The sequence below is a fragment of the Hyla sarda genome, chromosome 9 (assembly GCF_029499605.1).
Source record: "Hyla sarda isolate aHylSar1 chromosome 9, aHylSar1.hap1, whole genome shotgun sequence".
NCBI classification, from domain to species: Eukaryota; Metazoa; Chordata; class Amphibia; order Anura; family Hylidae; genus Hyla; species Hyla sarda.
In genome coordinates, this window is record NC_079197.1 from 5,504,653 (window position 1) to 5,532,306 (window position 27,654).

A 27,654-nucleotide genomic window follows, 5' to 3' on the forward strand; every position below is an offset into this window, starting at 1 on the left:
TTCAGTAGTCTCCAGACTGTGGTCCTCCAGCTGTTACGAAACTACAACTCCCAGCTGTTGGCTGTCCGGGTATGCTGGGAGTTGTACTTTTCTGACTGCTGGAGGTCCACAGTTTGAAGACCACTGGATTAGTTGTTGCAAAACTACAACTCCTGGCAGCCAAAAGTCAATCTATTCCAGTAGTCTCCAAACTGTGGACCTCCAGATGTTGCAAAACTACAACTCCCAGCATGCCCGGGCATGCTGGGAGTTGAAGTTTTGTAACATCTGGGAGGTCCACAGTTTGGAGATCACTAAACTAGATGTTGCAAAACTACAACTCCCAGCATGCCTGGACAGCCGATGGCTGTCCAGGCATGCTGGGAGTTGTAGTTTTGCAACAACTGCTTTCAGAAATTAGCTATTGTTCTATAGACTCAATACATTGCGAGAGATGACAGTTACAATGCGTCTCTTATGTAACCTGTTTCCAAGGGTAACCAGCAGAATTATGAATCCAGCTCTGGATAATGTTACATATTACGAAGGAATAAAGTAATTATTCTATCAGGCTTGTTATATGGATAATGACAAAGCCTACAACAACATGGCTACCACTGCTGAGGGGCAACGGCAGTCGTTGGGCGTTCATAAAAATGGTCTATGAAGACTCAACTAAATCACCAACAATAAACTATACAGCAGCAATAAACTGCGTAACACACAATAACCTTTGGAGCCTTCGGTTTACAGCGCTGTACACACAGGGCCATAGAAACTGCAACTGCAACCCCACCGTAATCTCCAGCAAAATGGCCGCCCAGTGACCTTATGATCCTCCTCAATTGCTTCACGTCAGAAACCATAATATAGGGATATAAAAAGCAAATGACCCCAGATATTAGGTCTGGAGAGAAGGCGATAAAACGTAATAAATCTGCAGATATCTACGACTAAAGCTGCAATTAAATATGGCGTCCGTCGCCGTGTCTAAAAAGTCACTAATCCAGGGCGCGAGGTTGTGCAATACGTAAATCAGGGCAGATTAACATTTCCCTGACATTTCCAAACACTCTATAGCCCGTAATTTGGCGTTACATAATAATGTGCAATCATTTGCGCTGCGTACAATAAAACGGCACGGTGAAATAAATCTGTCCTGGGTTTAGCCTTTAGCATAAAAAAAAAAAAATAATAATTAATTAATAAAAGTTTAATAAAAATTATTATTCTGGGCTGCGACCCAGGCTATGCTTTTGTTTGTTTTGTATACTCTTGTTCTCTTTGGAAAACTTTAATAAACATTACAGTTGGGGAAAAAAAAAAAAAAGTTTAATAAAAACGACTAAAATACATAAAAATGTAAAAAATAAAATGCTTTGTAAACAAAAATGCAAAAGACTAAAATATTACATAAAGATGAAAAAAATAAATACAATAAAAATTACAAAAAATATATTTCATAAAAAATTATCATAAATACATAAAAATGAATTAACTTAAAAAAAAATAATTTTAAGTTTAAAACTGGGCAAATTGTTTTTTTTTTTTTTTTGTTTTTTTTTTAAAGTTCTATGTCATTTTTAAAAGGTATTTGTTTTTAACTTTTCTATTTCATTTTTAGCCAGTTATTTTTTTTTTATTTATGAAGTATTTTTTTTTGTAGTTTCTATGTAATTATAGGTGCACGTGGATTTAAAACTGAGCAAATTGATATATATTTTTAAATTCTAAATACCTATAATTACATCTATAATTACTGAAAAATGACAAAAAAATTAATGCATCAAAAACAAATATATTACATAAAAAATAAAGAAAATATATAAAATTTTCAAAAAAGTTTTTTTATTAAAATGAAGAAAAATTTAAATTACATGCACCTATACACATAAAATTTGTCTTTTTTATTATTATTTTTTTGCTTGAAATTCTATTAGGCCCTTATTCAATTTCCAACCTAGCTTTCCGAGACAACTTTACATGACCCCCCCACCCCCCACCCCTACGCCATCACTGTATAATTCAGTGTTTCCCAACCAGGGTCCCTTCAACTGTTGCAAAACTACAACTTCCAGCATGCCCGGACAGCCTTTGGCTGTCCGGGCATGCTGGGAGTTGTAGTTTTGCAACAGCCGGAGGAACCCTAGTAGGAAAGCACTAGCATAACTAGACAGATAGATCACTCCTAAACCTGGGTGGACACCTTTTCTGGGAGCGGTAGTGGCGGCCATGTTGGTTGCCCCCTTCCATCTTTTCCAGGCCTATACACGTGCAGTTAACTCGACCCACTAAACACTTGAAGCAGATTTAATTTGTTCAGGATCTGGAAGGGAAAGGAAGTTTTTTTTAGGTTAACCCCCCCCCCCCTTTTTCTCTGAGTCAATAGACAGGGCCTTGTGTGTGGGGAAAGTCTCTTGGCCGCTTCTCTCCATTTGGCCACAACAAAGGCCGTTTGACAGGAGTCAGTGGCCGGAGACAAATCGGTACAAATGACCTCTCATGGGAAGGCGGACTGGGAATCACACGGATGGGTGGCCGGCAGCTATAGGTGCCTGAATACAGGCCAGGTCTTTATTATGACCTGCGAGGGGGTATAGGAAATGTAACGGTGTATACTAAAAAAACTGAACCCCCCCCAAAAAAGGGTTTAGGAGATATAGGTAATGTAATAAAAATATATAAAGATAATAATAATAATAATAAAACTATAAATTTTTGTATTAGTATTATTATAAAAAATTAATAATGACTATCTATCTATCTATCTATCTATCTATCTATCTATCTATCTATCTATCTATCTATATACACACACACACCGGTATATATATTATATATATATATATATATATATATATATATATATATATATATATATTTTATTATTATTATTAATTATAATAAATAAATATATATTTATTTCATTTTTATAATACTAAAAATGTATAGGTTTATTATATATATATATATATATATATATATATATATATATATATATAAATATTTATATTAATTTTTAGGCAGTGAATTCAAGTTTTTACAAAGGCGCTCGGTCAAAACTGTTTTTTACTAGGGAAAACCAGTTTCAACCATAAATACATACATAAATTACACGTAATCTATAAACATACACATATATATATATATATATATATATATATATATATATATATGTAAATAACGAAGAATAATAGAGCAGAATGTAATCCATGCTGTGTTTATTCTCGATATGTAAATGAGTCCGGATTAGAATATTAATTCCTGGAAGCCATTACACCGGAACGCCAGCAACAATTTGCAAGTAAAATTTGAATTATATTATAAATCTTTATCTAGATTCCTGGAACCGCTGCGTCCACAATAACAAATAATTCTAAAATGGTATCCGCAGGCCGTGAGTGTTTGCAAACCAAGGTGCCTTTAGCTGTTGCAAAACTACAACTACCAGCATGCCCGGACAGCCGCTGGCTGTCCGGGTATGCTGAGAGTTGTAGCTTTGCAACAGCTGGGGGCACCCTGGTCAGGAAACACTGCTCTATATTGTGGTATGGTATCATATGTGGTATGGCTGACTGGAGTGGGGGGGGGGGGGGGGCGCGGCGCATGTGCAGGAATTCAACATTTTCCTATGGATCGAACACAATCCGAGGCCCCGCTGTATCCAGGTCACTTGACAATGCCCCTAAAACTTGTTACTATAGCAACATTCACCCAGCAGGGGAGGTAGGATGGAGGGGGATGTCCTAGTTTACAGTCAGCAATATAGAAACAGACTGCACGAAAAGAATAGATCTAAAAATAAAATATTAAAAAGTAATACATAAACAAATACAATAAAAAAAGACGTGGGTAAATATTTTAGTTGTACCCGTTTCTGTATGGACGCAGCAGTGTTCCCCAACTTACAAAACTACAACTCCCATCATTCCCCCTGAAAACAAGTCCAGGAAACATGGGTGGCCCAGCTAACTTAGAACTAATCTGTAATTTTGTAGCTATATTTTATTATTTAGTGGTCTTTATTATTACAATTATTATTTAATATTATTATTTATTATTATTTTTAGAGTTGAGCGAACTTACAGTAAATAGTCTCGTAGCGAACCTCGCAGCTCGGCTGTTGATTACTTTGGCCTGCATAAATCATTCAGCTTTCCAAGGGCTCCAGTTGCCTGGAAAAGGTGGATACAGACCTAGGAGGCCTAAGACTGTCATCCCGGACTTTTCCTGGCAACCAGAACCCTTGGAAAGCTGAACTAATTTACGCAGACTAAAGTAATCAACAGTAGAGCTGCGAGGTTCGCTACGAGCCAATTTACTGTAAGTTCGCTCAACTCTAATTACCGTATTTTTCGCCGTATAAGACGCAGTTTTTCTTCCCCAAAACTGGGGGGGGGGGGGGGGAAGTTGGTGCGTCTTATACGGCGAATACCTGTCCTATCGCGGCGGTCCCTGTGGCCATCAACCGCCGGGACCCGCGGCTAATACAGGACATCACCGATCGCGGTGATGCCCTGTATTAACCCTTCAGACGTGCCGATCAAAGCTGACCGCCACGTCTGAAGCAAAAATAACACTAACCCGGCTGTTCAGTCGGGCTGTTCGGGACCGCCGCGGTGAAATCGCGACGTCCCGAACAGCGTACAGGACACCGGGAGGGACCCTACCTGCCTCCTCGGTGTCTGCTCCGTGCCGGGATTCCCTGCATGGCCGGCGCTCTCCTTCGTCGCGATCACGTCGTCGCGCACATGCGTCGGCGTGCGTCGGCGTGCGTAGCAACGTGATGGCAGCGACGGAGAGCGAGGATACCCGGCAGCAGAGACGTTCCGGAGGGACGGGGACACGGCGACAGCGATGGAGGGCGACATCCAGGGCAGCGGTGATGGGTCCGGAGCGGCGGGGACACGTGAGTATTACCTCCTATACCAGTGGTCTTCAACCTGCGGACCTCCAGATGTTGCAAAACTACAACTCCCAGCATGCCCGGACAGCCAACGGCTGTCCGGGCATGCTGGGAGTTGTAGTTTTGCAACATCTAAAAGGTCCACAGGTTGAAGATCACTGCCCTATACTTTACATTGTATTTGGTTCAGAATCTTTATTTTCTAGATTTTTATCCTATAAAATTATGTGCGTTTTATATGACGAAAAATATGGTATTTAAATTTATTTATTTAATTTATTTATTAATTTTTATGGAAAATGCCTAAAATGAGCAACCATCTTTACTATCTAAATGAAGAGCTCAATCTGTCTCTCCCAACAGAGTGTGTCCACATCTTCATTGTGACCCCCACCACACCACCCCCAAGCAGCCAATACAATGGGAAGTCAATTGTGAGAGACATATTGATTCTCCCTGGAGACATGAATCTCTCTTTTTAGACAGACGTCTCCTGGGAAGGTCGCGCTGTTTACTGTGGAAAGTGAAAAAAGGATAAAAGGGCCAGAACATATAAAAGGCCCCAAGACATAAAAGGTGATAAAGAAACTAAAGAATATTTTTGATGTGTATAAATCAAAAACTTTTTTTCCCTTCATTACTTCATAAAGTAACAAAGCCGAGAACTAAGAGGAAGTAACTTGTCAGAAAAATCCATTGAGGTTGAGGAGTTTGGGAAATACCAGTGTGATCACTTCTGCAATGACAGTCTGACGCTGATGAGGGCGTTATCGAGCCGACCCAGTGACCTACATCACATGGCATTAGAATTATATGGGTGTAATCCAATATGGCGCCACCCTGTAAACTATGTTGACGATTGGGGTTTTCACTTTGCTTTCCCATCCAGGGTGCCTTCAAATGTTGCAAAACAACAACTCCCAGCATGCCCGGACAGCTGTCGGCTCTATACTGTGGCTCTATATTATGGGTGTCCAACCTGTGGTCTCCAACTGTTGCAAAACTACAACTCCCAGCATGCACAGACTGCCAAGAGCGCTATACTGAGGCTCTATATTATGGGTGTCCAACCTGCGGCCCTCCAACTGTTTAACCTACCTGAAAAATTCTAAAAAAAAATGTGAAAATTTTTTACTCTCCACTATCTACATCAATATTTGAAATAGGAATTTACATTGATGGTGAGTATACATTTTTTTTAAATTTCAAAAAAAATTAAAAAAAAAATTAAAAAAATTATATATATATCTATCTATCTATCTATCTATCATAAAGAATAATAAGTTTTTTTATATTTAGTATTTTTATTATTATTACTACTACTACTACTACTGCTTCTTCTACTACTACTACTACTACTACTACTACTACTACTACTACTACTACTACTACTACTACTACTACTACTACTACTACTACTACTACTACTACTACTTGTATGTAATCTTGCAGTTATTTAAATTGTGTCCTGTCTGTTTTTCCCATTTTTGGCTGTTTTTCACGATTATTTCAGTTCTATAACTTCTCAATGAACAGTCATGACCATGCGAGACCTTATTCTTTTCTTTTCTATTTTTCTCTCTCACCCCTTAGTAGGACTATGTCCTTTACTTGTACTTCTGTACTGCTATATAATCTCTATTTTTATATTTTTTTTTTCTCTTATTCTTATGTACAATGCCATTTTAATTGGGTCCTTATGTATTGTATTCGTGCGATCTTAACTGGATTTATTGTACATCCTTCTTTATTTATTTTATTTCCCTTTTTTTGTATGTTATAAATGGGAAAAATTCTCCTAAATAAACAATTATATATAAAAAAAAAAAACTTTTTTTTTTTTTTTTAAACATTTGCACACAAAAAACCTTTTTGAATTAAAAGAAGACGTCTGCAGATTCTCCAACATAAAATCATTTTTGGTGCAGCTTCTTACTAAGGGCGGTGTGGCCTCTCTAAAAGGGGGACGGTTCGTGTAAAGTGCGATGTGAGAACGTATGTTTTTCTCTTTTTTTTTTTCTCCTACATTTTTTTCCAAAAATGGCAAAATTACCCAATTTCCCAAAAGCCTTTGATAGTAGTGGAAAACAGATGAGGGGCCCCCAGCTGTGTCAGGCCTGTGAAAAATGTTTAATTCCCCCCCCCCCCCCCTTGGCTGCAGGTGCACTAACAAGGGAGAGGCCAGTGATGCTCTAGAGTAGTGGTCCCCAACCTGTGGTCCTCCAGATGTGGCAAAACTACAACACCCAGCATGCAAGCAAGCCAACGGCTGTCCGGGCATTCTGGGAGTTGTAGTTTTGCAACATCTGGAGGTTCACAGGTTGAAGACCACTGCTCTAGAGAGAAAAAAAAAATTATATATATATATATATATATATTTTTTTTTTTTTTTTATCTATCTAAAAAATTTATATATATATAATTTATTAATTAAATTAATACAAAAAATTACATATACAGTATATATATATATATATATATATATATATATATATGTACATATACACACACATATACATATATTTAAAATAATCTTAAAGCAGTAGTCTCCAAACTTTGGGCCTACAACTGTTGCAAAACTACAACTCCCAAAAAATGTACTACCCACCATCTACAACAATATCTACATCGTTAACAAATGACGAAATAGGAGTCTACATTGATGGTGAGTCTACATTTTTTTTAAATCTCATATTTATTTATATCATAAAAAAAATAATAATAATAGTTGACTGTCTAGGCATGCTGGGAGTTGTAGTTTTGCAACAGTCAGAGGTCTACAGCTTGGAGACCACTTTCCTACAAAAGTGGTCTCCAAACTGTGGTTCTCCTGGAGTTGTAGTTTTGCAACAGCTGCAGCCCCACAGTTTGGAGACCACTGTCAAACTGATACATTGTATCATGGCTTATGCAGAGGGGTGGAGCTTGACACAGGGATTCAAACAACATGCTCCGCCCCCGCAGGAGGTCCAGGTGACATAACAGTTTTGCCTATAGTGTTCCTTTAAGAAATTTCGTCGTTCCTCAGTTATTGCCTCTCTGGTTTCAGCCAAGTCGTTACATGAGCCGCAAGTAGCGTTAAGTGATACTTTGCAGCGATCGCTCTGTGACCTATTAACTTATGGTTGATGGTTTTATCATAACTTACGCTTTTTTTTTTGCGCCGAATGTGGTGGTTGGAGGGGGGGGGGGGGGGGGAAATCTGCAGATGGCGAGAAACTTTGCCAGGAAAAATAAACTATATTCCATTAAAAAAAAAAGAAAAAAAAAAAAAAAGGCGCTGATTTCCACCATATGGGCCACTTATGTTTAAATTCTTTTTTTTTTTTTTTTTTTTTTTTAAGATTCCTAAATGCAGGGGAAAAAAAAAAAGTGTAGTAAAATAAATAAAGTACAGAGAGATAAGGCGCCCACCATGATGGGTGAGAGGTCGATGAAGGTAAATATTAAACTTTACAGGAGATAACAACCAAAGCGATTACATTGTCCCCGCTGCCAGGCCGCTCTGCATCTTATCAGCGCCTTCGTTTGAGGTCTTTTTATTTTATATAAAATAATTCGAAATTTTTTTAATATTATAATTTTTCTTTTTAGTTTTGAACACGAGTTGTGTGCACTGAATAAATAGTCCCCAGAGTAGAGAGCTTAGAAACAAACCCCACCCCTGAAATAGTCATAAATAAGCCCCACCCTTTAGAATAGTCAGAAAGAAGCTCCACCCTTTAGAATAGTCATAAATAAGCCCCACCCTTTAGAATAGTCAGAGAGAAGCTCCACCCCCAGGAATAGGTAGAAATAAACCACACTCTTTGAATTAGTCGGCAAGAAGCCTCACCCTTTTGGAATAGGAAGAAATAAGCCCCAACCCCTAAAACATGTTAAAATAAGCCCCACCCACTGGAGAACAACTAAATATGCCCCACCTACCAGAGTGCTTCAAAATAAGCCCCACCCTCTGAAGAGTGTTAAAATAAGCCCCACTCTCTGAATCATGTCAAAATAAGCCCCACCCACTGGAGAACTAAATAAGCCCCACCTACCAGAGTGCTTCAAAATAAGCCCCACCCTCTGAAGAGTGTTAAAATAAGCCCCACTCTCTGAATCATGTCAAAATAAGCCCCACCCAATGAAGAACTAAATAAGCTCCACCTACCAGAGTGCTGCATAATAAGCCCCACTGTCCTGTCCTTTTACACATTAGATGGTCAGTCAATCCTGCCCGGTTTGTGTGAAATGAATCAGGGCTGATGGACGGTTGGAAGGCTTGATGTCAATACAACCGATACTCATGTTTTTAAGGTGACAAACTTCCACTAGAGGTGTCTGGGAGCTGCTTATTCCCTGCTCCCCACATGCACACTCAGGCCGAGAGTGCATGTGTATTGGAGGAACAACTGTCAGGTTTTGTCCTCCTTAAAGGGGTACTCGGGTGGAAAACAAATTTTTTCATTTAAACTGGCTCCAGAAAGTTATACAGATTTGTAAATGACTTCTATTTAAAAATCTTAATCCTTCCAGTACTTATCAGCTGCTGTATGCTAAACAGGAAGTTGTGTAGTTCTTTCCAGTCTGACCACAGTGCTCTCTCTCTGCTGAACCATGTTAGGAACTGTCCAGAGTAGGAACAAATCCCCATAGCAAACCTTTCCTGCTTCATACAGTTCCTGCCATGGACAGAGGTGGCAGCAGAGAGCACTGTGGTCAGACCGAAAAGAACTAAACAACTTCCTGTGGAGCATACAGCAGCTAAGTACTGGATTTTTTAATAGAAGCAATTTACAAATCTGTTTAACTTTTTGGCACCAGTTGATCTGAATTTCCCCCCCCTCCGGAGTGCCCTTTTAAACAGGCGGTATACCATGTGCCGCAGAATGACACCAGATCACAGATGCTATGGCACAAAACCCCATATGCCTCCATATACACATCATGGTACTGTATATGGTGCATTAGGACCCCATAGTCTTGGTGAATGGCGGGTTCACGCCACGTTTTTGCAATAAAATTCCCGTATCAGGTTTTTGCTATAAAAAAAAAAAAAAAAAAAACGTATTCCTCAAAACCTGACTAAACTATATGACAATGTGTGTACAAATTTGAATCCATATACAGTTTAAAACCGTATACGGATTGTATATTGATGTCCGGTTGCATCCGTTTAATAAAAAAACTAAATAAAACGTATATGTTTTTAACTTTTCATTCCATTATGAATAAAGTTTCACTTGTTTGATTGAAACTCCAAGAAAAAAAACTGTACAAAGTAAAAAAAACGGATGGAACCGTACGCACATACGGTTCTGCACGGTTCCCATTGACTCCCATGTTAAAAAAAAACTTATACGTTTCAATACAGTTTTCACCCGGACCAAAAAACTGTGGTAGGCTACGGTTTTAGGTAGGGGGGGAAAAAAAAAAAAACCTGACAAAATCGTACAAGATGCAAAACGGACACAACCTGATGCATCTTTTGGCGTACGGTTTTCAATGGAGAGTCAATGCATACGGTTTTCAATACGGTTCCGTATGGTTTTCAAATTGAAAAACGTGGTGTGAACTCCAGAGCTGTAGTGTGAACAATGCAGCGTTTCCCAACCAGGGTGCCTCAAGCCATTGCAAAACTACAACTCCCAGCATGCCCGGACAGCCAACGGCTGTCCGGGCATGCTGGGAGTTGTAGTTTTGCAACCGCTGGAGGCACCCTGGTTAGGAATCACTGCTCTAATGTAAGGGCCTCACCATAATTTTGGCCTAACAATCTCTCTCAGAATGTTCAGGGAGGCCAAAGGTTAATAAATCCGGTGGTCCCCCATCGACGCCATGTCATATCACATTTACACGCCATTATTACGAAATACCAAAGACGCAATACACATCATCTGAATCCCCCTCTACTATCTAAACACAAATAAACATTATCATAGCAACACAAAGATACATTGTATCCCCCATGTATACACACCGATACAAAAAGATACTGTCGGTCAGTCCCCGGGGGTATCACTAAGATAACAACCAAATCTACAACACAATGGTGGGTAATACGAGTAACCGAGAACATGACATCACCGGGGGTTAACAATGACATCATAAGTCAGAAATCCAGATTCATGGGACCTAGAACTGGGATCTAGAGCAGGAGAAGGAGTTCTAATCCCTATAATACTGTATTGGGGGATGGTGCGTTCACACTACGGAATCTCCGTCCAGCGCTAAGACTGCGCAGACCATAGGTAGCAAACGCTATTCGTAGGGAAATCTGCCCAAAACAACGGTCATGTTCAATTCTTCGGCAGGATTTTTCCACTGCGGAAGTTTCGCTGTGTGCACGGTGCAGCAGCATCCCAGAAGACAATGGGAGGCTGCTGCACCGCAATTTCCCTAGTGTGAATGGGTCCTTAATCTGCTGCAGAAAATAGGCAGGTGTCAACACACCCTTGCAGTGTTTCCCAACCAGGGTGTCTCCAGCTGTTGCAAAACTAGAACTCTCAGCATGCCCGGACAGCCTTTGGACCAGTTATCAGTGTTTCCCGACCAGGGTGCCTCCAGCTGTTGCAAAACCAGAACTCTCAGCATGCCCGGACAGCCTTTGGACCAGTTATCAGTGTTTCCCAACCAGGGTGCCTCCAGCTGTTGCAAAACTACAACTCCCAGCATTACCCAGATAGCCTTTGGACCAGTTATCAGTGTTTGCTGACCAGGGTGCCTCCAGCTGTTGCAAAACTACAGCTTCCAGCTTGCCCGGACAGAATTTGGACCAGTTATCACAGTATTTCCCAACCAGGGTGCCTCCAGCTGTTGCAACACTACAACTTCCAGCATGCCCAGATAGCCTTTGGACCAGTTATTAGTGTTTCCTGACCAGGGTGCCTCCAGCTGTTGCAAAACTACAACTCCCAGCATTGCCTAGATAGCCTTTGGACCAGTTATCAGTGTTTCCCGACCAGGTTGCCTCCAGCTGTTGCAAAACTACAGCTTCCAGCATGCCCGGACAGAATTTGGACCAGTTATCACAGTATTTCCCAACTAGGGTGCCTCCAGCTGTTGAAAACTACAACTCCCAGCATGCCCAGATATCCTTTGGACCAGCTATCAGTGTTTCCTGACCAGGGTGCTTCCAGGCTGCAGTGTTTCCCAACCAGGCTGTTGCAAAACTAAAACTTCCAGCATGCCCGGCTGGGAGTTGTTTTGCAACAGCTGGAGGCACAACAGCTAGGAAACACTACGTTGGAGGTCAGCGTATATACTGATGCGTAACTAGACAAATCGATCCATCTGGGATCTGGAAAAATTGGGTTACCTTCATTATAAATGGCGCAGATTTAGAGTGGATGGCGTAGAAAAGAGCCTCCGTATAGATCCAGCGGTTGTCCGGGCATGCTGGGAGTTGTAGTTTGGCACCAGATGGAGGCACACTGGCCGGGAAACAATGAGGTGAATTACTTTATCCATGCAAAAACATACACATTACATGGAGCCGTCCTTATAGAATAACATTTATGGACGCAAAACCGCAAAATTCAATAAGAAGCTATTACGGGTTACTGCTGACGTCTTTAAAAGGATAACATAATGCAATTTTAAGAAAGACGTAAAGAGAAGAAAAAAACCTCTTAAGAAGCTGCGCCGCAGACTTTCCCACTGGGGTAACGTATCACGTGCATTGTGAGCGGCCCCGGGTATGTAATGTATAGAATTCACACTTGACGTCAGCCGGCAGCACAGGTGACACAACCGCTGCAACACAATACAGGAGGTTCACGCCCGCAAATACACAACGCGCACACGTAATAACCCATTCTGTAGGGCAGCGCATCGTGGGGTGAAACATGGGCGGCGGCAAATGGTACAAAAATAGAAGAAGAACACTTACAAAATATAAATGATATAACAAACGCGGTGACTAATAACTAAAAGATCTGAGCTTCGGCTGCAACATTCCGCCATTGTAGGTAGATACTATAGAGATATACAGTAACCCTAACTAACCCTAAGGGGGCAGCTTTTAGAGTAGGAGGCAATCGCTCAACATGCAATGGCCCAACGTCGGTCGTGTAAGATACAAAAAACAATAAAGGAACATTGGTCGTGTAAGATAAAACAACAATAAAGATACATCGGTCCTGTTAGATACAACGGCAACACAGAAACATCGGTCCCTGAAAAAGTAAATCAAGGCTTCCCTCTCATCTCATCTCATCCCTTTGTGCTGTGATCTCAAACTCTGGTCCACCAGATGTTGCAAAACTTCAACCCTTAGCATGCTTGGACAACCAAAAGCTTGTCTGCCTTCTCCAGAAGATCCACACTGTCACTGAAAAGTAAATCAAGGCTTCCCTCTCATCTCATCTCATCCCTTTGTGCAGTGGTCTCAAACTCTGGTCCACCGGATGTTGCAAAACTTCAACTCCCAGCATGCCTGGACAACCATTAGCTTGTCTGCCTTCTCTTGAGGATCCACACTGTACCTGAAAAAGTAAATCAAGGCTTCCCTCTCATTTCATCCCTTTGTGCAGTGGTCTCAAACTCTGGTCCACCAGATGTTGCAAAACTTCAACTCCCAGCATGCCCGGACAGCCGTTGGCTGTCCGGGCATGCTGGGAGTTGAAGTTTTGCAACATCTGGAGGGGCACAGTTTGAGACCACTGTATACACTTCTCTCTGGATTGCCCATAGTCAGCAGCTCGGCCTCTTCTCCTCCATTCCTGTATCCCGGGGAGAGAGGATGCGGAGGAATGTATGGAGGCAGATAAAGAGGAGGAAGCATCTGCTATGTATTAGCACAGCCATGTGATGTGCAGGGGGTGGGGGGCACAGACTGTCCCCTCCCTGTGAACTCTGCTCAGTATAAACAAGAGCCCCTTCTGCTTACTCCAAAAATATTAACCCCCTGCTGTCTAGTGCACCGAGGCCTAAAAACAATATATATCAATCTTACATGACCGAGTATTCACATTTATACACAAAACACAACTACATAGAGTACACAACACACACAAGCAGAAATACATATAGTGTACAATGTATAGTATGTTTGTGTATAGTGCGTTGTATAATACATATACTATACAGTAAACAACACAAATGTATACACGAATAAACACACAAATACAAACAGCATCCACTTTATGTATAATATATGCGCACACACAAATGTATAAGAGCATGCACAAAAATACATACAGTACAAAATACACACACACTATATATACACAAATACATCTAGTATACAACACATTTAGTATACAATGCACACTATTTACACAAATACTTATAGTATAAAACACACACTCTATATAAGCAAATACAAACACATAGCATACAGCACACTATACACACATACAGTATACTACACAAATACATATAGTATATAACCCACATAGACAAATACATACATTTGGTATAAAACAGACACACTATATACACAAATACATACATATAGCATACAACACACTACATACACACACAAATACATACAGTATACAACACAAATACATATAGTATACAACCCACACAACAAATGCATACATTCAGACATACATTTAGTATAAAAACGCGCGCACACACACACACACACACACACACACACACACTACATACAACACACACTATAAACACATTCATATATAGTATATAGCACACACTATACACACACACACACACACAGTATACAACACAAAACACATATAGACAAATACATACATTTAGTATAAAACACACACTATACACACAAATATATACATATAGCATACAACACAAAACACACACACTACATACACAATACATACATAGAGCATAAAACAAACACTATAAACACATTCATATACAGTATATAGCACACACTATACACACAAATACATACATACAGCATACAACACACACTACATACACAAATACATACATATGGCATACAACAAACACCATAAACACATTCATATACAGTATAGTATATAGTATAAAGCACACACTATACACACAAATACATACATACAGCATACAACACAAAACACACACACACTACATACACAAATACATACTTATAACATACAACACACACTATATACACAAATACATACATATGGCATACAACAAACACTATAAACACATTCATATATAGTATAAAGCACACACTATACACACAAATACATACATACAGCATACAACACACACTACATACACAAATACATACATATGGCACACAACAAACACCATAAACACATTCATATACAGTATAGTATATAGTATAAAGCACACACTATACACACAAATACATACATACAGCATACAACACAAAAATACACACACGATATAGACAAAACATACATTTAGGATAAAACACACACACGATATAGACAAAACATACATTTAGGATAAAACACACACAAACACAATATAAACAGATTCCTATACAGTATATAGTACAAGGCACACACTATACATGCACATAGTACACAGCAGACATGTCTACGTCAGTGTTTTGCCCTAGACCCCCCCCCCCCCCCAGCAGCCTCCATGTTGTTTGCATTAGTGTCACAGCTGTTTGACGCCTGCGGCTCCGGCTTTACTTGATCCTTTTAATGTGATCCATGATTCCTGTAAAGAGAAACAATCACTGCGATCCGTTGGGTGGCGCGTTCCAGAAGTTTTGATGCAATTTTTTGTTGTTGTTTGTAAACCTTATAAGGGTGCGTTCACACGTACGCAGATTTGATGCGCAGGATTTTCTGCTGCAGATTTCAATGTAAACGAAATGACTGAGCGCAGCTTCAAATCGGCAGTTACAAATCCTGTATGTGTGAACGTACCCTAAATGCGACTTCTCTGTGCAAGGGGCGAGTCTGAGGACCTGGAATTACAAGTTATTCAGGATTAGAAAAACATAACCGCTTTCTTACAGTAACAGCGCCGCCCCTGTCTTCAGGCTATGCCTGAAATTGCGGCTCAGTTTCTCTGAAGCAACACAAGGATGTTTTCACTCCCTGACAGCAATCAGAGCTCTTATCCGGGATAGTCTTTGTGCTTAAGTCGATTATTAGAGACGATTAATCATTTACATGATTAGCATTGGATACAATAATTAATACAATTCCAGGAGACACGATCTGATGACACTATCATGGAGGAGGCCAGGTATCACCATTCCACATCATTCCCTTCTCTCTGGATACAAATAATTCTACTTTCTCCAATAGCCAAGACGTCTTAGGGGCCTTTGAAATGGTTTTTTCCCGCTATCTCCCCATTCACTTATCCAGATCTGACAGTAAACAGGGAGCGGTAAACAATCCAGTATAGAGACACATCCTCGGACTATGACTTAGCCCAGTGTTTCCCAAAACAGGGTCCCTCCAGGTGTTGCAAATCTACAACTCCCAGCATGCCCGGACAGCCTTTGGCTGTCCGGGCATGCTGGGAGTTGTAGTTTTGCAACATCTGGAGGCACCCTGGTTGGAAAACACTGACTTAGCCATACTGCAGATACGTTCATATTATAGTGAATCCCAGCTGTTACAAAACTATAACTCCCAGCATGTCCAGACAGCCAATCTGTTGCAAAAGTACAACCCCTAGAATGTCCACACAGCCAGCCTGTTGCAAAACTACAACCCCCAGCATGCTCAGACAGCCAACCTGTTGCAAAACTACAACCCCCAGCATGCTCAGACAGCCAACCTGTTGCAAAACTACAACCCCCAGCATGCTCAGACAGCCAACCTGTTGCAAAACTACAACCCCCAGCATGTCCAGACAGCCAACCTGTTGCAAAACTAAAACCCCCAGCATGTCCAGACAGCCAACCTGTTGCATAACTACAACCTACAGCATGTCCAGACAGCCAACCTGTTGCAAAACTACAACTCCCAGCATGTCCAGACAGTTAACCTGTTGCAAAACTACAACTCCCAGCATACCCAGACAGCTAACCTGTTGCATAACTACAACCCCCAGCATGACCTGACAGCCAACGGCCAACCTGTTGCAAACCTACAACCCCCAGTATATCCATATAGCCAACCTGTTGCATGCTGGCTGTCTGGGAATGCGGGGAGCTGTAGTTTTGCAATAGCTGGAGGCACACTGATTGGGAAAAAATTACTATGAAAGAACTGGGGTATATATTGAGGTATAATTAGACAGATCTATCCAACAGGGGACTGAAAAAGTTGGGTGACAATCATTCTCATAACGTAGATTATAATTGTCACATATGATGCTAATAAAAGCAGCTGACTATAAAAAGTATGGTGGGAAATGTCTAAGAACAGCGCCACACTGAATTAAAACATTAGTATTTTTTATATTTTTATTAGTCCCCTGATGATGCCGGCACCACCCACAGAAACCTGTCGGGACATTTTGTGTTCATTTAAACCTTACACTGGGTTCCACCGGTGCATGCCTAACATATTGAACATGTTTCCCAATACAGTCTTTCATCTTTGGGTGATTCTTGTTTTATTTTTATCTCTTAATACATTCCATTACAAAGTGACATTTTAGCACTACTCAGCAGTGATACAAATATTAATACTCTCTCTCTATTAACACTTCCTCATTGCTGGAATTCTTGGCTCGGCGTGGCCCATCACGTGAACCGGGACATTATTCACACGGCAGGAGTGGAATAGTTGCTGGTACTGCGCCCTGTCAGCCCGATGGCATCTCCATCCTCACAACAACAACAACAATAATAACGCAGTAATTACACCGTGGAAACAATGAAGACGGAACAAAAGCCCTTCAGGGAGCTGGAGGATGGATGGGGGGGGGGGGGGGGGGCTGCGGCTTTTATCTCCGGCCTGGGGGGCTACAATGATTATGATGGAAACTTTTTGCCTTGGGGAGAGAGAATTTGGGAAGGGGGGGTTGATAGTAAGTGCGGCCAATCAGAGACCAGTTATAAACATCTTAATGTCCCACTGATACAATGCTTCAATCCTGTTCTATTGTTCTATAGAAGATCCTGAGGAAGGAAGATGAAGGACAAGAAACTCGCAGACCCCCAGCTGTGACAAAATGTCCCAGATTCTACTCTGAGGTCTCATCTTTAGGAAAAGATGGCGGACAGACAGTAAGGACATCATGACCGCTTGGCGCGGGGGTTACAACCCAGCTTTCCCATCTTCCTGAAGGGTAATTCCGGTCTAGTTAAATCTTTTCCTCTCTTCTATATTGTGTCCAACTGAAAATCTTTGGGTCATCCTGATCAATTTCTCACCACCCAGCTTTCCCAGCCCCTGAATGGCAATTACTGTGCAGTTGTATCTAGGCCCTTTGCACTAATGTTGTTGCATAACAAATTTACAAATCAAACGTCAGTGTGGTAAGTGTCCTGTTTACGATATCGCCACCTAGCTTTCCCAGGGTCCTGAATGCAAAACTAGTCATGTAATGAAACACCTCCAGACTGTGTCTCAGTAGGCTTACCATTAAGGACTCAGGAAAGCTGGGTGACAGTCATGACGGCCCTATTGGTTGCCACTAATTAGACAATTCTGACCCCCTTAAAACTTAACAGATTTGTCACTGAGGACTTGGGAAAGCTCGGTGACAAGCAAAATGGCTGTAATGACCTGATTCACATGGGGTGGCCACCCAGCTTTCCAATACCAATCAATGGCATACCTACCTGGCTACGTCTTGCCATTTTGGATTAGGCAAAGCTGGGTGGTAGTCATGATGGCCCTATTGCTTGCCACAAAGCTTTTCAAGGCTCCTGAACAGACATAACTAGTTATTTAATGAAACATTTCCAGCCCTTGTAACTTACCCAGCTTTCCTGAGTCATAAATGGTAAATCTGAGATACAGTGGCAGTTGATGTTTTATTACATAAATAGTTATGGGAAAGGTGGGTGGTAAGCAATAGGGGCATCACGACGGTCACCCAGCTTTCCTGAGTCCTTAAAAGTCTACTGCATTGTTTTCCAACCAGTGTGCCTCCAGCTGTTGCAAAACTACAACTCCCAGCATGCCCGGACAGCCAACGGCTGTCCGGGCATGCTGGGAGTTGTAGTTTTGCAACAGCTGGAGGCATGCTGGTTGGAAAACACTGGTCTATGGTGTCACAGTGAGAGGTTTCATTAAATTATGTCAGCATAGAAGCCTGATAAAGCTGGGTGGCAGGCAATAGGAGCATCATGACTGTCACCCAGCTTTTCTAAATCCTTAATGGTAAATTTGCTGACAGTCATCGGAGTCATAACGGCTGCTACCCAGCTTTCTTAAAAACACATACAACTAATAAATGGCTGTAGAAGAGAAACTGAATAAAGGATTTAGCCGTATCACTTATTTTCATGATAATATCCAGGTGTCACAACAAACCTCAGGTAACAATGCTGTATGTATTGTGCAGCCTGAGGTCTGGCATTATCATGGAAATCTGACCCTCAGTACCTCCTCCTGGCAGCGGCCCTGGGCTGTGCCCTCCTCTCTTTGATCATCTAATCCCTTTCACAGTCCAGATCCTTTGGATGCAGAAACACTCCGATCCATGTGAACTTGATGTGGTTTTTCCATCTATCGTAATCCACCGATGATTAAAATTCCATCCGCTACCGCAGTTTAACTCGCTCACCTCAGGGCACCGGTGCCAAGACAAACCCTACGGGCCGGGGCCCACATTTAACCCTTTGCAAAACTGGTGCAAGAATAATTAATGGACTAAAGCAGTGCTCCTACAGCCTGTGGCTCTTCACCTTCAGCTGTTACAAAACTACAACTCCCAGCATCCCTAGACAGCTGATGGTTCATTATCTGTTACAAAACTACAACTCCCAGCATCCCTAGACAGCTGATGGCTCATTATCTGTTACAAAACTACAACTCCCAGCATTCCTAGACAGCTGATGGCTCATTATCTGTTACAAAACTACAACTCCCAGCATCCCTAGATGCTGATGGCTCTCTATATGTCACAATACTACAAATATCAGCATGTTCAGACAGCTGTTGGCTCTCCAGCTGTTGCAAAACTACAACTCCCAGCATGTTCAGGAGTGCCATTCATTTCAATGACCACCAAAGCTTTTCAACCACATGCTGGGAGTTGTAGTTTTGCAACATCTGGAAGTCCACAGTTTGGATACCACTTTAGACCAGTGTTTCCATAGCAAGGTGCCTCCAGCTGTTGCAAAACTACAACTCCCAGCATGCCCGGACAGCCAACGGCTGTCCGGGCATGCTGGGAGTTGTAGTTTTGAAACAGCTGGAGGCACCCTGGTTGGGAAATATTGGTATAAGCAATAAGCTACTTGGCTCTTGCAGCGAAAAGGCTGTGTGGGCATGCTGGGAGTTGTAGTTATTAAACAGCTGGAGGCACACTGGTGTGGAAATACTTTCTTTAACGCATAAAAATTGAAGGCCTTATTTCTGCCTACTGGCTGTGTCAAGAAAAAACAAAAACAGAGACCACGATCTGCTATGCTTTTCCATCAGAAGAAAAATAATAATATAATCATTAATAATAATAAATATATATATATATATATATATATATATATATATACACATACACACACACAAATACACGATGACAAAAGGTGCTCAGAACTACAGACTTTTTGCCCTACGTTTTGCCATCCAGCGATACGTTTCTAAGCGGTTTTCACGCAATAAAATGTACACATTCGATATACTGCAAAATCGTGTTGCGAACAATCCCTAAAACTGCCGTTTACCTGCAAAACCACTACTGCATATACCTTATGGGGGCATGAGGTTGCCAGTAAACCGCCCACAAATTGGCACGACTATTGAAAAACTGAGCCAAACAAAAGTTCATGTAGTTTGCAGCTGCTACGCAAAACTCTGTGTAGGGGTAACGTTCACACATGCGTATTTTGCTGCAGATTTTCTGGTCTCACACGAGGGTGTTACAGTCATATTTGGGACACAAGTCCTGCGGGGACAGCTGTCAGAGGGTAGGTTCACACAAACGCAGATTTGATGCACAGGATTTTCTGCTGCAGATTTTAATGTAAACTAAATGACTGAGCGCAGCTTCAAATCGGCAGTTACAAATCCTGCGCAGGATCCTGTACACGTGAACGTACCCCGAAGAATACGCAGGTAACACGCTCACGTGAATCCGGCCTACATCACAGCCGTCAGCCTGAGGAGAGGTTCAAGTTGCAGCTGTGATTTTTCTCATGGGCAACTACACTGATACATTGTAACAAAGCCCACCATCTAGGTCAGTGGTCTTCAACCTGCCGACCTCCAGATGTTGCAAAACTATAACTCCCAGCATGCCCGGACAGCCAATCTGGAGGTCCACAGGTTGAAGACCACTGATCTAGGTCAAGTCAGGTTTTTCCAGTCTATAAATATAAACCATTGTTACAGTGCACTGACAGCAAGCAGAGCTCTTGAAATGGTGAACTGTGGCACAGATTAGAAAAGTTGCAAAACTTTCCATTCTACAATAAACTTTTTTCACGAAAGGCTCTAAATAATTTATATTTTCACGTCGATTTATCGCAAACAGTGGCATTTCACTGATAATCGCGTTACGTGAGTCTTTTAAGACTCACGTAACGCGATTATCAGTGAAATGCCAATGTTTGCGATAAGTCGACGTGAAAATATAAATATATTATAATATTTTATAATAATATCTAAATAATTATTTATATTTTCACGTCGATTTATCGCAAACATTGGCATTTCACTGATAATCGCGTTACGTGAGTCTTAAAAGACTCAGGTAACGCGATTATCAGTGAAATGCCAATGTTTGCGATAAATCAACGTCAAAATATAAATAATTATTTAGATATTATTATAAAATATTATAATATATCTAAATATGGCAGCCCAGTCCTGGTATTCAGGATCCATCCCATTGTGGTAATAGGTGTTAACACAAGGAATAAGGGGCCTGGTAATGATGAAGTAAACAGGATCTCTCACCTCCAAGGGGGGCAGATCAGGGTCCAGCTGGGTGAAACTGCTGAGGACTACAGGACTTCTGTCCCCGGCCACCTCCAGCTTCACCCCATCCCAGAGACTTCTCATCTTCCTGGAGCCATCGAACATCTTTTCTGGGGTGCTGGTTTTGTCATGATGAGGCTCCAGCAACATTAGGAAAATCATAGGGGCAGCTTGTCAGTTCAGCATCACTAAGGGGGAGAGTTCAGCCTGGAGCAGCAGGACCCACCCAGCTTGATGGGGGTTAACTGAGGCTGTGACCCCTCTTCTGGCTGCAGACCCCTGTTATCTTACAGCTCACTGTGACACCCTATGATCTTCTGTATCCACAGCCTCTGTACCTGGGATGAGACTTTGTATCCGCTGGGCTTTAAAGCTTCTTGTAAGATCCTCTGTGCTGTTACAATGTTTCCCTTGGTCTGGGAGGTGGAGGAGGAGGAGAGATCTGGCTGCTGGGATCCTCTTCTCATATGTATCTACAGATCTGGAGGGAGTAGGGATCTTCTGGTAATTCAATGAATCCCCTGCTCTTCAAAGAGTTGTCATCAGGACACAATGCACAATCTCTGTGGACCCTCTGTTTATACAAGGTTTGCTCTGCTCTGTATGGGGTTCTGTATACAATGTATCCACTGCTCTGTATGTAGTTCTTTTCTTCATATAAATGTATCCACTGCTCCTGTATAGGGTTCTGTTCTTTATAAAATGTATCCACTGCTCTTGTATAGGGTTCTGTTCTTTATAAAATGTATCCACTGCTCTGTACAGGGTTCTGTTCTTCTTATAATGTATCCACTGCTACCTGTATAGGGTTCTGTTCTTTATAAAATGTATCCACTGCTCCTGTATAGGGTTCTGTTCTTCTTATAATGTATCCACTGCTCCTGTATAGGGTTCTGTTCTTCTTATAATGTATCCACTGCTCCTGTATAGGGTTCTGTTCTTCTTATAATGTATCCACTGCTCCTGTATAGGGTTCTGTTCTTCATATAATGTATCCACTGCTCCTGTATAGGGTTCTGTTCTTCATATAATGTATCCACTGCTCCTATATAGGGTTCTGTTCTTCATATAATGTATCCTCTGTTCTGTTTGTAGTTCTCTTCTTCATAGAATGTATCCACAACTCTATACGAGGGTTCCCTTCTTGATACAAATGCATCCACTACTTTGTATGGAGTATTCTTCATATAATGTATCCACTGCTCTGTTCTGGGTTCTATTCTGTATGCAAAGATGGGGAGGGTTCTCTTCTTGATACACTGTATCTACTTCTTTGTATGGGGGTTTTCTTCATATAATGTATCCACCACTCTGTTTGGAGTTCTGTTCTTCATACGATGTAGCCACTGCTCACTATGTGGCCCTTTTCTTCATATAATGTATCCACCACTCTTGAGTTCTGTTCTTCATATAATGTATCCACTGCTCTGTATGTGGTTGTCTTCTTCATATAATGTATCCACTGCTCTGTACATGGCCCTTTTCTTCATACAATGTATCCACTGCTCCTGTATGTGGTTCTCTTCTTCATATAATGTATCCACTGCTCTGTATGTGGTTCTTTTCTTGTATCCTCTGCTCTGTATGTTGTTCTCTTCTTGATCCAATGTATCCTCTGCTCTGTATGTGGTTCTCTTCTTCATACAATGTATCCACTGCTTTGTATGTTGTTCTCTTCTTCATATAATGTATCCTCTGCTCTGTATGTGGTTCTCTTCTTCATATAATGTATCCACTGCTCCTGTATGTGGTTCTCTTCTTCATATAATGTATCCTCTGCTCTGTATGTGGTTCTCTTCTTCATATAATGTATCCACTGCTCCTGTATGTGGTTCTCTTCTTCATATAATGTATCCTCTGCTCTGTATGTGGTTCTCTTCTTGTATCCTCTGCTCTGTATGTGGTTCTCTTCTTGTATCTCTGCTCTGTATGTGGTTCTCTTGTATCCTCTGCTCTGTACAAGGGTTCTGCTCTGGATCCTGCCCCTAGAAGTGACTGCAGAGCCTTGTGACCCCCCCGCAGAGCCTCCGTCCTCCAGAGCTGCACTCTCCTCTCTGCTGTACTGAGGGATCTCCAGGGCTTTGGCTTTTGCCATTCACACTCACAGCTCTGATCACACCCACACAGTGATGTAGCAGCCATGTCGTCACCCTCTCATATGCAAACAAGGAATTCGGCACAGTGTGCAAGAAAACCTGCACTGGAGCAGCCTGGCCCTGGACTGGAAGAAGAGAAAGCTGTGCATGGAAAGTATCACTCTGGAAAAGAGATGGATACAAACTTCTGGATTTCACACTGTTTGCTGTTACATTGTTTTTGGATCTTTTAGTCAGATGTTTCTAATGGTAACTGATATACAATTATAAGTGTTTTTTTTTAAATCTTTTATTTATAAATACAAGTTTATGCAAATAATTAATATTTACAGCAGTGTTTTCCAAACAGTGGGCCTCCAGTGGTTACAAAACTACAACTCCCAGCATGCCCGGACAGCCAACGGCTGTCCGGGCATGCTGGGTGTTGTCGTTTTGCAACAGCTGGAGGATCCCTGGTTTGGAAAACACTGCTGTAAATATTAATGATTTGCATAAACTTGTATTTATAAATAAAAAAAATAAATAAATAAATAATAAAAAAAAAACAGAAAAAAACAACACTGATAATAATGTTGGTTCCCTGGTTGGGAAACTCCGTTTTATATGTAGCCATGAGAAGCAGAATAACCACCATTCTTTACACTGCCAATGGCTGTCCGGGCATGCTGGGAGTTGTTGTTTTGCAGCAGCTGGAGGCACCCTGGTTTGGAAAACACCGCTTTTATAGTCTGTAAATGAAATGCAGGGGCTGTCCGGGCATGCCGGGAGTTGTAGTTTTGCAACAGCTGGAGGCACACTGGTTGGGAAACTCAGGTTTAGAAGTAGCCATGAGATGCAGAATAACCACTTTTTCTTTTCTTTACGCTACGTAAGGCTGACCGGCATGCCAGGGCAATATGCAGAAGTCTTGAAGAAGAAGATGATTCAAATTGAGCCTTTACATAGACTGCAGTGACTAACAATTTGGGAAGGGGGACAGGGAAACTTATGAAAGCATTTGCATGAAAACAATAATAAACAACAACAACAACAACAACAACCACCACCGTACTTCTTTTTTGTGGGTGGGGTAGGCCACGGTTTTTATTTTAACATATAAGATATTACAACGTTGGACCTGCAGCGTTATGTAAACCTCAAGACCGGGGAACAAGTCAGCCTGCATGTCTGCGAATACGAACAATAATTATGCCGAAACTTAACATACAAAGGTGGCATATAAAATGAAACAAAAACAAAACAAAAGAGGGAGGGAAGGAAAAAAAGGCTTGAAAAGAGGAATAAAACCGGGAAACACCAGGGTATATAATCTAAGGTGGATCCTCATTGGTTAACTTTGTTTGGCTTCTATAGGTGGAGGACCTTGATAGAATTTTATCAGTAACCATAGAAACATCCTACTAAAAGATCTAAAAAACAGAGCGGAATGTCCGTGCGGTATTCCACAAAACAATTCTGCATGGAAATTCCACTGCAGCAGAGTCCCATCGATTTCAGTGGCATTCTGCTGCACTGTGCACACGGCAGAATTTCAGCGACAGATGTTTCTGATTTCGGACATAACGTACACTTTTTTTTTGCGCCTTTTACTAAAAGACGCACATGGTAAATATTTTCCACTGCAATGTCGATAACGGTTCACTGCATTTCACAGTCAGTTTTGCAGAAAGTGTCTATTTTGAAATTGCGCAAAAGATATTGCCGATGATAAATCTCCCCCTTACGGTATAATCCGACGTCCGCACATAATGTAAACTTTTTTGTGCCTTTTTTCTAAAAGGCGCACATGGTAGATATCTCCCACTGCAATGTCGATAATAATTCACTGCAATTTACAGTCAGTTTTGCAGAAAGTGCCTATTTTAAAATTGCGCAAAAGATTTGCACTAAATTACAGCCAGAAAAAAAGGCCAGGAAGCCAATAAAACTTCAATCTTTCTTTATAATCCTCATCAAAATCAACAATGTGGTTGTGCAAGTTTTTCTTGTTGATGTAGTTAAAGGGGTACTCCACTGGAAAACACCAACTGGTGCCAGAAAGCTAAACAGATTTGTAAATTACTTCTATATAAAAATCTTAATCCTTCCGGTACTTATCAGCCACTGTATGCTCCAGAGGAAGTTGTGTAGTTCTTTCCAGTCTGACCACAGTGCTCTCTGCTGACACCTCTGTCCATGTCATGAACTGTCCAGAGCAGGAGAGGTTTTTCTATGGGGATTTGCTTCTGCTCTGGACAGTTCCTGACATGGACAGAGGTGTCAGCAGAGAGCACTGTGGTCAGACTGGAAAGAACTACACAACTTCCTGTGGAGCATACAGCAGCTGATAAGTACTGGAAGGATTCAGATTTTTTATATAGAAGGGGGCGTGACGGCCATCGTGCCTCCTTCCCATAGACTTGCCTTGAGGGGGCGGGACGTGATGTCACGAAGGGGCGGGTGTAAACACAGAAGTCCGCACCCAGCATTTGGAACATTGAGTTCCGGTTGCTGGGGAGCGGAGTAACCCTTTAATGCTCAGGCACTCCACTTTGGTGAAATCAATGTATTTATTGTAGTAAGCAGAACAAAAATGTAATGTCTCACAAAAGACCGAAACTTTACCTTTTTGAGATCGCTTATTACAATTTATTGATTTCGCCAAAGTGGAGTGCCTAGTTGTCTATCTAGATCAGTGCTTCCCAACCAGGGTGCCTCCAGCTGCAGAACTACAACTCCCAGCATGCCTGGACAGCTTTTGGCTGTCCGGGCCTGCTAGAGGTTTTAGTGCTGCAACAGCTGGAGGCACCTTGGTTGAGAAACACTGCCTTAGAGCAGTGGTCTCCAAACTGCGGACCTCCAGCTGGTGCAGAAATACAACTCCCAGCATGCCCGGACAGCCAAAGCACCCTGGTTGGGAAACACTGCTTCAGAGCAGCAGTTTCCAAAATGTGGATCTCCAGCTGTTGCAAAACTACAACTCCCAGCATGTCCAGACAGTTTTTGGTTGTCCGGGACATGCTGGGAGTTGTAGTTTTGCAACAACTGGAGGCACCCTGTTTGGGAAACGGTCATCTCCATTATGTTGCAAAACTAGTTGTAGTTTTGCAACAGCTGGAGGCACCTTGGTTGGGTAAGAGCGTCAAAGCAGTGGTCTCCAAACTGTGGACCTCCAGCTGCTGCAAAACTACAATTCCCAGCATGCTGGGATTTGTAGTTTTGCAACAGCTGGAGGCACACAGGTTGGGAAACACTAGTCCAGAATTGGGGTCTATAACTAGTTCATTGGATAAAGTGGTATCCATAGAAGAAAGGGGGTCCCATAGCCAATATTACAGGTGCCTCCCATTATGGCGTCTGATGTTGCCCCCCAGGACAGAAAGGTCTAGTATACATTTACCCTTTATTTCCCTTATCTCATTGGTTAATACCCCCCCCCCTTTATTAATCTGCTGACAATGCATTTTTGAATAGTACTGCAGTGTTTTATACCAATATAAAAAGGAATGGGACCAGGGCTCAAGTCCTGCAGGAACATATGGGAACTAAGTTCCTGCACCTTTTCCACAGCAGGAACACCGTTCCCATTAGCAGGAGTCCTGCAGGACTAGCCCTTGAGAGGAAATCTTGGGTGAGTTCCCTCATTTTTTTCCCCATTACTTGACCCCTGAATGGGACCAATCAGGACAAGGGCCCCTTAGCATGGTCTGCTATGTCAGATATCCCTTCTCCGTCCTGCCCTAAAGCTCCTGATTCA

At 41.6% G+C, this 27,654-nt stretch overlaps 1 protein-coding gene across 6 annotated transcripts in view; it reads right to left on the minus strand.

The window, feature by feature from the left end:
- RALGDS (ral guanine nucleotide dissociation stimulator) overlaps nucleotides 1-27,654 on the minus strand; it is a 137,861-nt gene that overhangs the window by 32,553 nt on the left and 77,654 nt on the right. Inside the window, exon 1 of one of the 6 annotated variants that reach the window (XM_056539393.1) lies at nucleotides 21,802-23,928. The exons of 4 other annotated variants lie outside the window; for them this stretch is intronic. In XM_056539393.1, coding sequence (XP_056395368.1) covers nucleotides 21,802-21,984 — 183 coding nt within the window. In that variant the 5' untranslated portion in view covers nucleotides 21,985-23,928. Of the gene's footprint in view, nucleotides 1-21,801; nucleotides 23,929-27,654 lie in introns of those variants that run through there. One more of the 6 variants, XM_056539394.1, reaches the window with a different exon arrangement.